The 13,169-nt window shown below is 49.1% G+C and overlaps 5 protein-coding genes across 5 annotated transcripts; 3 read left to right on the forward strand and 2 right to left on the reverse strand.

The window, feature by feature from the left end:
- Positions 1-557: 557 nt before the first annotated feature.
- On the reverse strand, positions 558-1,703 carry BGZ61DRAFT_567144 (uncharacterized protein). Its single transcript, XM_046255954.1, has 3 exons — positions 1,368-1,703; positions 1,129-1,313; positions 558-1,073 (listed from the first exon to the last, which is right to left on the reverse strand). Exons 1-3 carry the CDS (start codon positions 1,667-1,669, stop codon positions 661-663), a joined length of 900 nt encoding a protein of 299 aa, XP_046095509.1. The 5' UTR covers positions 1,670-1,703; the 3' UTR covers positions 558-660.
- A 2,823-nt stretch (positions 1,704-4,526) lies between these two features.
- Positions 4,527-5,460, forward strand: BGZ61DRAFT_485993 (ClpP/crotonase-like domain-containing protein; the record flags this gene model as incomplete). Its single annotated transcript, XM_046249792.1, has 2 exons — positions 4,527-4,815; positions 4,871-5,460. 2 exons carry the CDS (start codon positions 4,527-4,529, stop codon positions 5,458-5,460), a joined length of 879 nt encoding a protein of 292 aa, XP_046095510.1.
- A 2,645-nt stretch (positions 5,461-8,105) lies between these two features.
- BGZ61DRAFT_499860 (Alpha/Beta hydrolase protein) lies at positions 8,106-9,135 on the forward strand (the record flags this gene model as incomplete). The annotated part of the gene is made up of 2 exons (XM_046251456.1): positions 8,106-8,164; positions 8,259-9,135. 2 exons carry the CDS (start codon positions 8,106-8,108, stop codon positions 9,133-9,135), a joined length of 936 nt encoding a protein of 311 aa, XP_046095511.1.
- Positions 9,136-10,178: 1,043 nt separating this feature from the next.
- Positions 10,179-10,937, reverse strand: BGZ61DRAFT_485995 (aflatoxin biosynthesis ketoreductase nor-1; the record flags this gene model as incomplete). The annotated part of the gene is made up of 1 exon (XM_046249793.1): positions 10,179-10,937. The coding sequence occupies one exon, from the start codon at positions 10,935-10,937 to the stop codon at positions 10,179-10,181; it is 759 nt and encodes a 252-aa protein (XP_046095512.1).
- A 672-nt stretch (positions 10,938-11,609) lies between these two features.
- On the forward strand, positions 11,610-12,949 carry BGZ61DRAFT_433687 (uncharacterized protein). The gene is made up of 2 exons (XM_046243928.1): positions 11,610-11,696; positions 11,751-12,949. The coding sequence occupies exons 1-2, from the start codon at positions 11,649-11,651 to the stop codon at positions 12,816-12,818; spliced, it is 1,116 nt and encodes a 371-aa protein (XP_046095513.1). The 5' UTR covers positions 11,610-11,648; the 3' UTR covers positions 12,819-12,949.
- Positions 12,950-13,169: the final 220 nt, after the last annotated feature.

Raw genomic sequence — 13,169 nt, forward strand, 5'->3', positions numbered from 1 at the left:
TAGGTTCAATATGTACCCAACTTTGCTGCCTGTCTATAGCTATACGAAGTAACTGATATGAGTCAGATGTATGCTTGCGATATTAACATACTAGTAGTAATTATTTCTGGTGCTAAGTCCAGTTCAAGTCCCTGCGGGTTCTCCCATCTAAACCAATGCCAGTACTTCGTCTCTCATTCTGCTACCAAGTCAGCCAACTAGGTCCACCAACCTTGAAAATCTGCTCAGATCAGGCCTCTCCTTCAGCCATTTCACTTGGAATAAAAGCGTACCCAATGTTGTGAGAGTCATACAGGAGGGGTGGCCCAAGCTCGTTTTTAGTTTTGGGACATCGGTTCCAATAGCCTTCCGCAGCAGACGAAGTAATAACTGAACATGGCAACTGGTATAGCTTGTGAAATACGAAAAGCTGCTGAGATATCCAATTCGGCGGAAATCGAGTCTGATTGAAGGCATAGGACATGTTTGCAAGGTTTTTAAAATTCTAGAGAAAGTAGCCAGGGTCGTAATATCTTCCTCGAACTCGAATTAGACGCTACATCTCCCCGTTTATGTACCGGTACTCCTTTTGCTCCAAACCTTCAAAAATAATCGCTTGCTCTACCCGCATGATGCCCAAGAAAACTTTTCCTTTTCATTCACAGATCCAATTGCAAAGACTTAAGCGTTCGCCATGGGGGGTGCTGTCCCGCGCTCTCCGCTTTGACCTACTCCCCCAGTGCCCTGGGAATGAGATTGGAGCGTGTCTCGTCGTTTTTGCCTCCGCAAATTATTCCACAAGCCGTAAATGGTCGGGGCATTGACAACCAGCGTAGCAACAAACATCTCGGTGCTCGTCCACATCGATCGGTCGGGTTGACTCTGTCTGTTGTGCCTGGTGATGGGCAGCCTAACTATGGTGATGATGATGATAAACACGCCGAGCGTGAACAAGGCGAACAGTCGAAGCTTGAGTTTCCAGCTCGTGTTGAAATGAGTGAAGAGGAGGAACGGGAAAGTGAGGAGCATCACGTCGGTGAAGATATTGAGAGACGCCACGACGATCAATTCGATCTGAGCCTCGACGCAAGACCCTAGATCGACAAGTCAGCGCAAAAGCGCGAAGAATGGAGATGGAGGCAGCCTTACCGGGATCGGGAACAACTTGCCAGTACAGTCTGAAGGGGCGGCATTCGATAAAGACGACCACCGTGACCACAACCCATGTAGCGGAGAGCACAGTGAGAAACACAATCATAATGTGTTTTTCGTACCAAGTCCCGAGAAGCAGGCGTCGATAGACGTCAAGAAGCACACACTTTTGTAGCCAGAGACTTAAGGCTTGTCAGTCGAAGTCGCAGCAGCTCAACCTTCAGAGGGGGACTGACAATGAATTGTAGAAGCAGCGCGCTGTGATAGCCAGCTTGCTCCCAATTGTCCGTCGGTAAATCTCGTCTGGCGAAAAGACGTGAGTCTTGCGTATTGCGGCCGAGACGTTGTTGGTGCCCCAGATCAAGACCACATGGGTCATCGAGAGCCTCGCCACGCAGCACACACAGGCGGCCATGGTGAGATAGTCGCCGAGATTGAACGGCTGCTTCGCCACCTTTCTCAATACCAGCCTCACGCCCATGACGACGAGCGCGGGGCAGCTGAAGAGCCAAAGCGCGAGCACTGTTCGACTCTCCATGGCGAGCCCATGGCGTGTGGGGGAGAAAAAGAACGGTCGAAGATCTGGACGATCGCTTATAATAAACTAGGGGCCTTTGCCATTTAAAGTAACAATTGAAACCCTGTTTTTCCCCCCAGAGAACTCGCTTCTCGACCAATCCCTTGCATGGCGTGACCGCCTTGGTCTCTGCAGCCACCGTGTAATAGTAGGCGCTAACTCGTATAGCAATGCATGGGGGACAGGGAGGACCAAGGGCTTAATTTTTGGGCTTGTCCAATCCCCGCAAGCCCAAAGATAAGACGGAGGTCATTTTTTCGGAGACTCCGGACGTCCGTAAAGCACTATGATTCATTTCACCGCTATGATGGAAGACATCTTCATGTCACGCATGACACCCTCTTCGCGGGGGGCCACGGTCCCGAGCAAACCCCAACAACAGCTAGCAGAATCGATAGTCTGTAAACCAAGCAAAGCTGAATCAAGCGATATTCGTAAAAGACAGATAAACCTGTGCCAATGCAGGGGTAAGTCGTCTCGGCTCCGCCAACCCGGATGCCGCTAGGTTGCGAAGGATACTGAGCCCAGGCCACGACAGCAAACTGCGGTTTTGATAGCGGAGATAAGATCATTTCTGCGTAAAACTTTTGTATCTCGTTCTGTAGACTCTCCACCGGCAAGTAGTTGAAGTCATCCATACTGCGAGTCATTTAGAGATCGGTGGAGACGAGGTTGTATCGTTTCTCAATCGTCCCATTGAGAAACGACCTAAGAGTGGCACCCATAGAATGATATGCAGCTGCCTAGCGTTATCGATGAGTATCTCGTGGAAAATATAGTTTGTTTTGTTTTGGGAAATGCTGTGGCATTATCCAAACTGCCATCATCGTCAATCTCATCTGGGATGAAGGTAGTTTTGATAGCTTTGCGAAGGAATTCACGTCGCTCGACAACATGGAATTCAATCCCATTAATGTAGCGTAACCCAATGCTATAGTTCGTTTCATAATAATCGCAGCCAAATATGATTGGTGCGTATGCATCATACCACCCATCCACTGTTCTGTTCAGCGGTTGTGGCTGCTTCGTGTCATTCACAGCTGCGTATCCAATCCAAATGATTGGTTCAGTCCTCCATGCGCCCAAGTTCTTCGGATATGGTGGCCTCTTTGTCGGTTTGCCACCTAGCACAAACTCAACTTGTTGAGGCGCATAGTCAGCTTAGTCTGTCACGGCCAGGTACGAGAATTCGCTATCCGGTAGATGTCTTTAGTCATGTAAGGAACTTTCTCCCTCCCAAGCTTCTTGACTTTGGAGCCAAGACCAACAGCGAGCTTATATCTGGCCCTAATGAAATTAACAACAAAGGAACAATTCCAACTGCCATTGTATATTTAATTTTCTGTGTTCTCTCTCGTAAGGGCCACCCGCTGGGAAGCTGCCTGAGACGCCAGGCTCTGGTACCGAGAGGCAGCTGTGGTCCAATAGTCGAATGCATCAGGGTGTGTGAGATCGATGTCCAAAACATTGAAATCGGCATCAATAGCAGTGGTGTTCCAAATAGAAATAGACCAGACAAGCCTCCCCTCGATGGATTTTGGCGCTCGCCACTGGAGTGTTTCTTCGTTCCCAAAATTGAGAGTCTGGACTGACGAGCACTTAGCCTGCTCTGCCAATGTTCGAGGAACGACGGAAAGAGCGCCAAAGGTCAAAACGAAGAGCAGGATATATTTTCCGGGGATAAGCCCAAAAAGCGAGGAATAAAATACACTTAGACTTTCTTAACATTTCCCAGAGTGTTTCAACCAGGCCGGTCGGGATTTGCCTGGAGTTTCCCTGGGATATAAAGTATAAAGAATTTTATAATCTTCTAATAGCTTCTCTAAAAAATAAATACATATTGGTTAAATAAATTAAAAATTCTCAGATAGCTAGAAAATCAGATAGGTTTGCTTTAATTTTATTATAGAGTTCTTAAAGCTTGTTTTAAAAAGAATATTAGTAAATTTAAAATTTAGTATATAGAATATATTATTAGCTAGAAAGTATTTCAACTAGAAGCCTTTTACTATTTGTATTTTTATTATTATTATAAAATTATTTTCTACACTTTTTTTACTAGGAAAATATAAAATCTTTATCTATTTAATTAATTTTATTTAATTATCATACTAAGATTATTACCCATATAAGTTTCTTTAACTTAAATAATTTATTCAACAATATCTTCTTACAGCTATTTATTAGTAAAATCACCCTTACTACTCAATATCTAGCACACCCAGTAAATCCACAGGTGGATTCAGTAGAGTATATTGTAACCATCGCTGGGAATCCACCATTCAATACCGGACATAGCAGGTAAATCCGGTAAATTACTGATGTGTTCACGTAAAACTCAAAGCCGCACTTAGGGATAGGCGGAATACCTTGCACGACTCGGGGACGGGGGAATTAGTCATAGGCGCCCAGACTCAAGAGCGCTCGCCAGGCGCTAAGGAGCCGTATTGAATTAAATGCCTTGTCCGGGGCTGCCGAAGCCCCTTGTGAATAGTAATCGCAGGGATATGTTGCAGAGGTGCGGTGATGAGCTTGCAAACAACACCCGCTCACCTCGGGGACGGCCGCATGACGTTTTCTCGGAGGCTTAGCCTTGTCTGCCAAGGGCATTTTGAGTTTGGAAAGGACTACGGTGAAGGGTCTAGGAATCTAGCCACTTTGTAAGCATAGTGAAGCTACTTTTATCGTCAGAAAAGGGGCGTTGTTGTAGTTGAGTGAGTTTCCTATAAAACCACAGGCGTGGTACCGTCTTGCGGAAGCAGTTCTTCACATCTACAGCTACATTTGCATTTACAGACTTCCAACAACATCTCTCAAAATGATCCCTTCGTGGCTTTCTGTTTCGGCTCTTGCCTTTCTTTCCACCATCGCTGCTCTGCAGTTACCCGATTACCGGGGCTTAAAGACAAGTCAAAAATCGGGCGTCCTTGAAATCACCCTCCATAACCGGGATTCCGCCATTAATCTCTGGAATGAAGACTTCCAGTCCGGCTTGACGGATGTCGTCCAAAAGCTTCAATTCGATAACGAAACCAAGGTCGTGGTCTTCAAAAGCGACGTCCCAAAGTTTTTCTGTGCTCATTTGGATCTCCTCATGCCAGGCGTCGGTAAGTATATGCCGCAAGTTGTTTCATCCACACATAGGCTAACATATTGTGCTAGCCACGATCGCGGACCGTTTTGTTGAACTAATGTTCAACATTTCGAACCTGCCCCAGGTCACTATTGGCGTCGTAGAGGGCAGAGCCCGCGGGGCAGGCAACGAATTCTTGATGGCGCTCGACATGCGCTTCGCAACTACATCTGAGACTTTGTTCGGGCAAATTGAGGTCGCTACGGGTCTCATCCCAGGTGGTGGAGGAAGTCAACACCTCGCTCGGCTGATTGGACGTGGCCTGGCTATGGAGTACATTCTCAGTTCAAACGACATCAACGCTGAGGAGGCCCAGAGAATCGGCTGGATCAACAAAGCCTTCAAGTCGTCCAAAGCCATGCACTCCTACGTTGACGGGCTCACTTCGCGCCTGCGCCTGTTCCCTTCTGCCGCATTGGCTGCAGCTAAACAATCAATCAACCGGTCAGTCCGCCCTTCACTCGAAGACCTGAGAGCCGACGGCGCCGCCTTCTCTCAACGAATCGCCGATCCAGTTGCACAAGGGCTGATCGGCCGAGCGCTTAATATCTCCAACAATCTGTCTCTGGGCCCGGTGGAGCTCAACTTGGGCAGAGATCTGCCTCTTATGTACCAGTAATGTTGCATGTCGCTCTGCCAGCAGTTCAAGGGAGTCTCTCATGAGGTGAGAGACTCACCAGATGTTGAGGCGAATTCTCGGAACTCATCATCCTAGGGGGATACCAATTAGTGGCATCGTACGTCTAGCCTAAGCCCCAGACAATAAAACCGAGATTAGCTTGCAGAGTCCCGTACATCAATTTCTTCAGGCCACTGTCCTCCAAGTGAAGCTGTGTGACTATGCTACACGGCGCCGTCGTTGTGAACGCCACTTATTCTCAGGTGTAAACCCGATGGCATAGGGCATGTGTGGCGGCCGAACAGACTGAAAATTTATATGCGACCCGGCTGTTGCTCTTGAGTCATAAAATGAATGTTCGAGCGCGCCTTTGTAGGGCCCGCATGAGGAGCGATATGGGCTCTAAGTAACCGCATGCATTGTCCGCTGCCTCTATCCACAAAGCTAGTTTGCCGGCGGCGTTGGTGCACCTGATCAGCGCTCTCGACTCCCGATCATTTCCTGTCCCTTACGAAGGAGGAGCGGCCACTTGCTGTGAACGGCCCGAAGGGAAATAAACGAAATTGCAAGGTGTCGCTGACCCCCGTTCATGTGATGGGGCGAAGTCCTTCGGTGCAAGTCCCAGAGCGGCCGGCCATGATTCAATAATCAAATTCCGCTGCAGCCTTATGGACTTGGAGGCCAAATCAATGCGGTGGAAAATATCCCGCTTAGGTTAGTCTTCAATCCATAATAAACCCGCACGCCATGACAGGGGCCGGCTCAATAATTTGGCCGTCGCTGAAAACCTCGCATTCGATCAGTAACAGCGGATGGTCTCTATCCTATGACGAGATATATGCTGGATGCTTCCCGGTCTTATTGGTATATTTCAGAACTTTCTTGGGGCCTATAGAGCCGCCTCGACCCACTTCTTGGATCCATCCTTGATCTGAGCCGGCACCAAGAGCGGCGAGGTAATGCGGTAGACGATCTGAAAATCCTCCATCGCCTCGCCGAAGGATGCACCTTTCATAAGATCAGCCTCCAATAGTGTGAGGGTACCCGGGTATCGGACCAGAAGATCCAGTGCTGACTTTCACTTGGTGGTGTTCTTCAAGGTGCGGACCGTGGTGTTGACATGGCGGCCGCGTTCAACAAGCAGCTTTACCACGCACAGGCCGACGAAGCCTGTACCTCCAGTGACGAGTGATTCTGACATGTTTCCGAGTCCGATCAATTGGAGATGAGGAGAAATTTAACTTTAACCTGCGGGACAGTTTGGTTTAGCGAGAACAATGGAAGTAGTCGTGTTGACACAACCTAGGGACATGCGAGATGTGCTCTTTATTATCAACGGCACTACCATACTTCCAGATACGTTCTACTTAATCATTCAGAAAGGCCCGGATCCGATCCGCAATCGCTCCTTGCTATGACCTAATGCACCTCCTGATGTAGAATACTTGGGTAGAGGAGCGCACTACAACGGCGAATAATTGGCCTCGACTGTGTCTCTTGACTGTAAACTTTGGCCTAGATAAAACAATTAAGCCGGTTACTGATGCGCACAGGCATTTCTAGTCCCATCGGAGGAAAGCTACACCTAGCGCCGGCTTCTCCGATTCCCTCGATTTATCAGCGCCTAGAGATGACTAGCCGGCCCACCGTATCAGTAACAATGCCCCTGTGAACTACGAAACATAGTGATTTAACACAAACAGTCTAAATGAATCCTGAGTTCGCGTCAATCACTAGCTACGGGTTGGGAGAAGTGACACGCCACAGCTCAGGCCCTAGATCAGAAGAATGTGTCGTGATGCATGTATATAGAGGCCTCTGTAGAATACATCAATTACAGGTTCGGATATAACACTCGATACAGAGTGCTAGATTTGATGAGAAGAATAAAATCTACGCAGTCTTGGACTTCCTACAGTTCGTAATTGCGGTGAGTTTAGCTCCATGGTGAGTGCTGGCTACCAGGAGTAACGATGATGGTTTACACTGTATAGAATGCTAGTTTAGGCATCAGTCTGAGCAAATAGAGCCGAGTCGAGTCCAGATGGCTTTGAGATCTTTGTCAGTCAGGCGAATCAAGTCCCACCCAACCTCGGCACAATCTGCTCATCCGCACGACTGATGAGACTCCACGCTCTTATCTCAAGACGAGCTCCAAGTATCATAACCGAGTGGAGAAAATATTGGATCAAGGCCCGGTCGACGTGCCTGGACGAAGTTAAGAGTCTGGCGGATATGCGGCCAGGTTAGGTATATGGCCCGATGGTTGGCAGACTTGTCTTCCGGCAAGCTTCAGTTAGGTCAGGTGGAGTCCGGAATGAATACCATGTAATGATGCGCAGCGAAGCGAAGCGCCGCTAGACAAGACAGGGGTGAATTTTCACAATATGTCATCACCCGAGCTTCTTTCTCACGTAGCAAATCTAAAAAGCATATGCTCGTGTTTGTCAGCGAAAGCTTGAGTTTGAACCAAGACAGCCATGCTCTGAGAGGACTGTAAACTAGTATATAACTACTCGCCATCCTCGCAGTATAAGACCCAATTATGCCACGATAGCCATCACCTTCTCCCAATATCAAGCGTCTTCCAGTAGAAGAGGCAGACTACAAATACCAACTGAACAGGACACTGCTCGACGAACAGAATGAAACCCTTTGCGGCATTGCTTTTCGGCCTGGCTGCTACGGCTATGGCCACCCCAGGGTATGTCACACAGCTTGATAAGAACTTTACATGGAGCTGACCGTCCCATTATCAGCCTTGCAGAGCGGCACTGGTCTCCTTACGGTGCCCCAAGTGCTGCATATGACCAAAACCCACCGAAATTGGCTCAAACTGCTCCTACCAAGTTTGTCTCTGTGAATGGGACTCGACTTGCCTACCGACGCTTTGGCAAAACCAGCAAAGTGCCAGTTCTGTTCCTAACCCACTTTCGTGGTAGCATGGACGTTCTGGACCCTCTGCTGATCAACGCCATCGCTTCTAGCCGGGAGGTGATCCTGGTCGACAACTCTGGCATTGGCCAGAGCAAAGGCGCTGTTCCCAACTCCATCCAGGCCATGGCTGCAACAACTGTGGATTTCCTCGCCGCGATCCATGTTCCCAAGGCCGATATTCTCGGCTTCTCCATGGGAGGAATGATTGCACAGTACATCGCCATGGAGTACCCTCGGGTGGTGAACAAGCTGGTTCTAGGGGGGATTCGCCCTGGCTACGGGCCCGACGTTGTTCAGACTGACCCAAATGCTGCTTCGGGCCCAGGCGGTGGGCCTGACGACCAGCCCACCGAGGACTACATGCTTGGCATCTTCTTCTTTCCGTCAAAGACAAGTAAGGCCGACGGAAACAAATGGTGGGATAGGATCTATGAGCGAAATGTCAAAGGCGAAAAGAGAAGAGAATTCCTTGTTGGAGCTGGAGTTGAAGCACAGTTGGCGGCGATAACGAGTTTTGCCTCGGACCCCCAGCTATACAACCGGCTCAACAGTATTATCAGACCGGTGTTGGTTACCAACGGGAAACGCGATGTCTTGATGGGAACGGCCAACAGTTTCGTTCTCCAACAGCAATTGGCAGACGCCCAGTTGCATCTCTATCCTGACTCGGGCCACGGCCATCTTTTCCAGTTTCCTCTGGCTTACGCGAAGCAACTCGAACTATTCCTCAAAGGTTAAGACCAACTTTCGGAAATGCGACTCGACGACTTGGTGGTTGGGGGACGGTTTATACTGAGATTAGGTTGAAACTCAGAGTAGGTAAACTTGTTAGGTTGGGGTGGAGTGCAAATTGGTTGCGATATATTAATTATTTTCTCGGTATATTGCTCATACCTTCCGTTGGTGTTACTTACAAGTTCATGCGGCGCTGGGTAGATAGTCTTGTAAGCCCCCTCGAACGCCGAGTGCAAGGCTAAGCTGGACGTAACAGAATAAGAGTAATTATTTATTTGTTAGATCAGCGAGGTGAGTTCCAACTTCTAGTCACCTATAAAATGAGCCTAGATGATAGGAATGCAGACAGGAAGAAAATATGATGTACCTTTTATTATGGAAGTTAGGGGGCGGCCGGCTTGAGACAGTTCCTACCCTAGATACAGTAAATATTTTAGATAATCAGTCCTAGTTAGAAGATGTAATAATAATAAAAAGATGTAAGGGGAGGCATGAAAAATACTTCAAACTTAGGAGTTACAAGATCGAACAGGTATTTATCTGCGCGACTTGTGCTTCTACACAACCGCAAACAGATTCTAACCGATTGAGACTAATCACACAGATAAATATAAAAGACACTGTAGTTATTATTTCCGACAGGAGACGTCAGTCTCTCTTGTATCTCATTGCTCGGAATAAGATTCCTATCTCAAGGTTGCTAACTGCACACAGCAGGGTTGGAGTCAAAAGGGTTGAATTAAAGCTCAAGACAAAGACTAGTATTCAACAATCTTATTATTCAGCTACTATTTCTTCTGATTCTGGGTGTAGCACTTACTGTTTATCCCTACTATTTCAGAAGAATGCATGGCTTTGATCTATCTGATGACATTGAGTAAAGCTGAAAAAAATAAAAAATAGTTATTATTGTACAATATTCACGCAGGCATACACTATTGCACTTCTTGACTATCGTACCAAACACACTACGGACTCGTCTAGCGTGGATCAATATTTGAATTGAAGTCGAGCCAGGGCCTAACACACAATGCTAATGTAGTTTTTTACCAAGGGATCACGGTACCATCATAGTTCCTAAACGACCCGCTCAGCTCCTTAGGCTCAACCTCAAACGTTGTCTGAATCATATTGGACACACTTGTCTCCACAGTAATAGCGCCTAGAGCCTTAAGGTCCATCCCACTGTCAGCCGTGAGATCCGTCTCGACCAGGCCAGGGTGGAATACGAAGCTGGTCAACCAGGGCTCCTCGAAAGAGATGAGGCGGATAAACCAGTTCAAAGACGCTTTGCTACCACCATACGGACTTGAGGTCTCGGGGAAGAAGGAAAACATTTCTTGCGAGCCGATGGATCCCATGATGGTGGAGATGGCAACGAACTTGGGGCTGCCAGTCTTGCTAGCCTTGAGCAGGTCCCTGGTGGCCTGGAAGAGAGTCAAAGGACCGAGAACGTTGACTTTGAAGTGTTTGAGTGTGTTGGCGACAGAGGTCTCACGAACGCTGCTACCACCCTGGGCGATTCCGGCGTTGGCAATGACGATGTCCAGAGAGGTGATGCCCTGATCGCGCAGCTCAGCCACGGCGGTAGCTGCATCAGTCTCGACGGCCGAGTCCAGCTTGACAGTAATAAGCTTCGTGCCAGTTCCTTTGGGCAAGTCGGCCAGTGCCGTCGATGTTGGGTGCGAGGGGTCACGGACAGCGGCGATGACAGTGGTGGATGGCTTCTGCAGGATCCGCTGGACAAAGCCCTTGCCGATACCGCGGTTTGCACCAGTGATGAGGTACGTCGAAGGGGAGCTCATTTTGGTAGGCTTATTTTGAGGAGTTGAGATTGGGGCTGAGAAGCTGTGGTTGGACTGAGGTTGTTGTATAATGAGTGTTCTCTACCCGGCGCTGAGTTACTGGGACTATATATATCACACGTCAAGTCGGTAAGAAGGTAGTATTTGCTTGTACCCCGTTACGATGCTTTGAAATCTAACGTGACTGAAGGCGGGAATATTGGCCCACTCCGGCGGCCGTTACTGATATGAGGCACAGCTTCGGTGTTGAAAGCATAGACTTTAGGCTAGCGTAGCGTGCAATGCCTTCTAAGCAAGGGCTACGTTTACCATGTTCGTGGGAACGACGGGAAATTTCTCAATTAGAGTACGTATCACTGATCTAGAAAAGATGTACCCGTGTCGGTTGGATCAGTTACATGAATGTCACAAGCTGCGGCCAACATGGGGCGGGGCCAACACTCGATGGCACGATAGCGGAAAGATGGATGACATGGAGCAGCAATGACGCTGACTCAAGTAGCAATAGCACGGTCCACTTACTCAATTATCTCTAGACTCGGACCATGACCTAATTAGCTCCGAGTCGGGGCTCTGATAAACCGACCGACAGCCGGAATAAGACACCTGCAGCGGAAGCAGACATTCCATCCCCACTGTCTCCAGCTCCGGCAATCCACACACTGCTTTGTCCCTGCTTTCCCTATCCCAATACCAAGGCGAACCCCCACGATGGAGCGGACTACAGCTGATACATCGCCCGCTAAAGATGAAGTGACAGTAGGTACAAATCAAGCGAGCAAGATGGTTGCCAGCCCTGCTAAGACACCGCAGCTACGTCGAGAAAGAGGCCGCAAGGCGCAGGCGGCTTTCAGGCAGAGACAGATTACGGCAATCAATGAACTTCGAGACCACAACCACGCGATGCAGAGTGCCATAGCGTCTCTAGCAGACGTTGCATCTCGGCTGGGAAATGCGGAGCTGGATGATGCCGTACGTAGTGCCTGGCTGGTGGCCGACCTCGGTGGCCCGGAAGAGGCAGATGGCAGTCATGATTGCCAGGTGACGAGCGAGTCCTTAGTACAGCAGCAACTTACAACAGCAATGCCTCAAGGGAATCTAAGCATGGATGGGAAGACATGGCTGCCGCCACGTACTTCGGGCGAACCGCCCTTGTTGCCTCCAACGGGCCATTACCATACAGCAGTGCCATCCGAGGCGAAGAATCAACGTCCGTCCCAGCGCCAAGACAGCGCAGCAAATGAGCCGCAGTTGGGTTACCAAACTGGACGCATGTCCCCACGCCTCGACTATGGCCTCTGGCTTGAGCCTCAGGTCATTAGGCTGACCAACCCTCCCATCGACATTATGCCCTACCTGGAATCCAATACGACGCTGTCTAGTGTTGTCTTCTGGTCTGGTCTAGTATGGGGCTTCAGAATTCTTCAGGCTTCTCTTGAGGGCAACAGCGAGGCGGGAGCTACCGCCCACAAGGTGTTCAACGAGGTTATGTCATTGAACCCCGGCCGTGGAACTCTCGGCGGAATCCATGCTCGCTTGTCGTTTCGCGAGACGGGCTATATCGCGTCCGACCATCCTGGTTACGACCCCGACGGCGCGGCAAAAATGCAAGGTGCCATGGCTCGCGCATGTGCGGCCAATGGAACTTCACTCGAGGCTTTTCTGCGGCCAGACGAAATCGAAGATCAGCTCAGAGGGAGACTGGGGGAGGGTTACCGCGTTATTGAGCTGGGTTTACAAGGCGTTGGTTCACCAGAGGAGCTATCGCGGGTTGGTAGTCTGGTCACCATGATAACCAGGAGTAGCGTGTGTTTTGGTGATGGTCCGCGACTTAGATTTGACTGGATGGTCAAACTCGCCGAACATTGGCTGAAGACCTGACCATCTCATAGCCGTGGGAGCAGGTGCAGTCCAGCGTTCAGCGGGGAAGAAGTTTGTCAAAGACGACGCTCGCAAGTTGCTTCGGGCACGTTCAATTATGACGTTAGACCTCGGGAAAGTTTGAATGCCAGAACAGTTCAATCTCTTCATCAGAAGTGGAAAAAATCTTTGAGTGAAAGTTGGCTCAAAAAGATATGGGGATTGCATATTTATGTTCCTCCTGGGTCGGCTGCCTTCTGATGAAGCGATCGGGCCACCCACACCATGACAAATATCAGGGCAACGACCGTCCGGGGGGAAAGTGATCTCTATTGGGGTAATTCTCGTCTCGGGAGTCATTGTGGTGTCCCT

This window comes from Ilyonectria robusta (genome assembly GCF_021365365.1).
Source record: "Ilyonectria robusta strain PMI_751 chromosome Unknown BGZ61scaffold_42, whole genome shotgun sequence".
NCBI classification, from domain to species: Eukaryota; Fungi; Ascomycota; class Sordariomycetes; order Hypocreales; family Nectriaceae; genus Ilyonectria; species Ilyonectria robusta.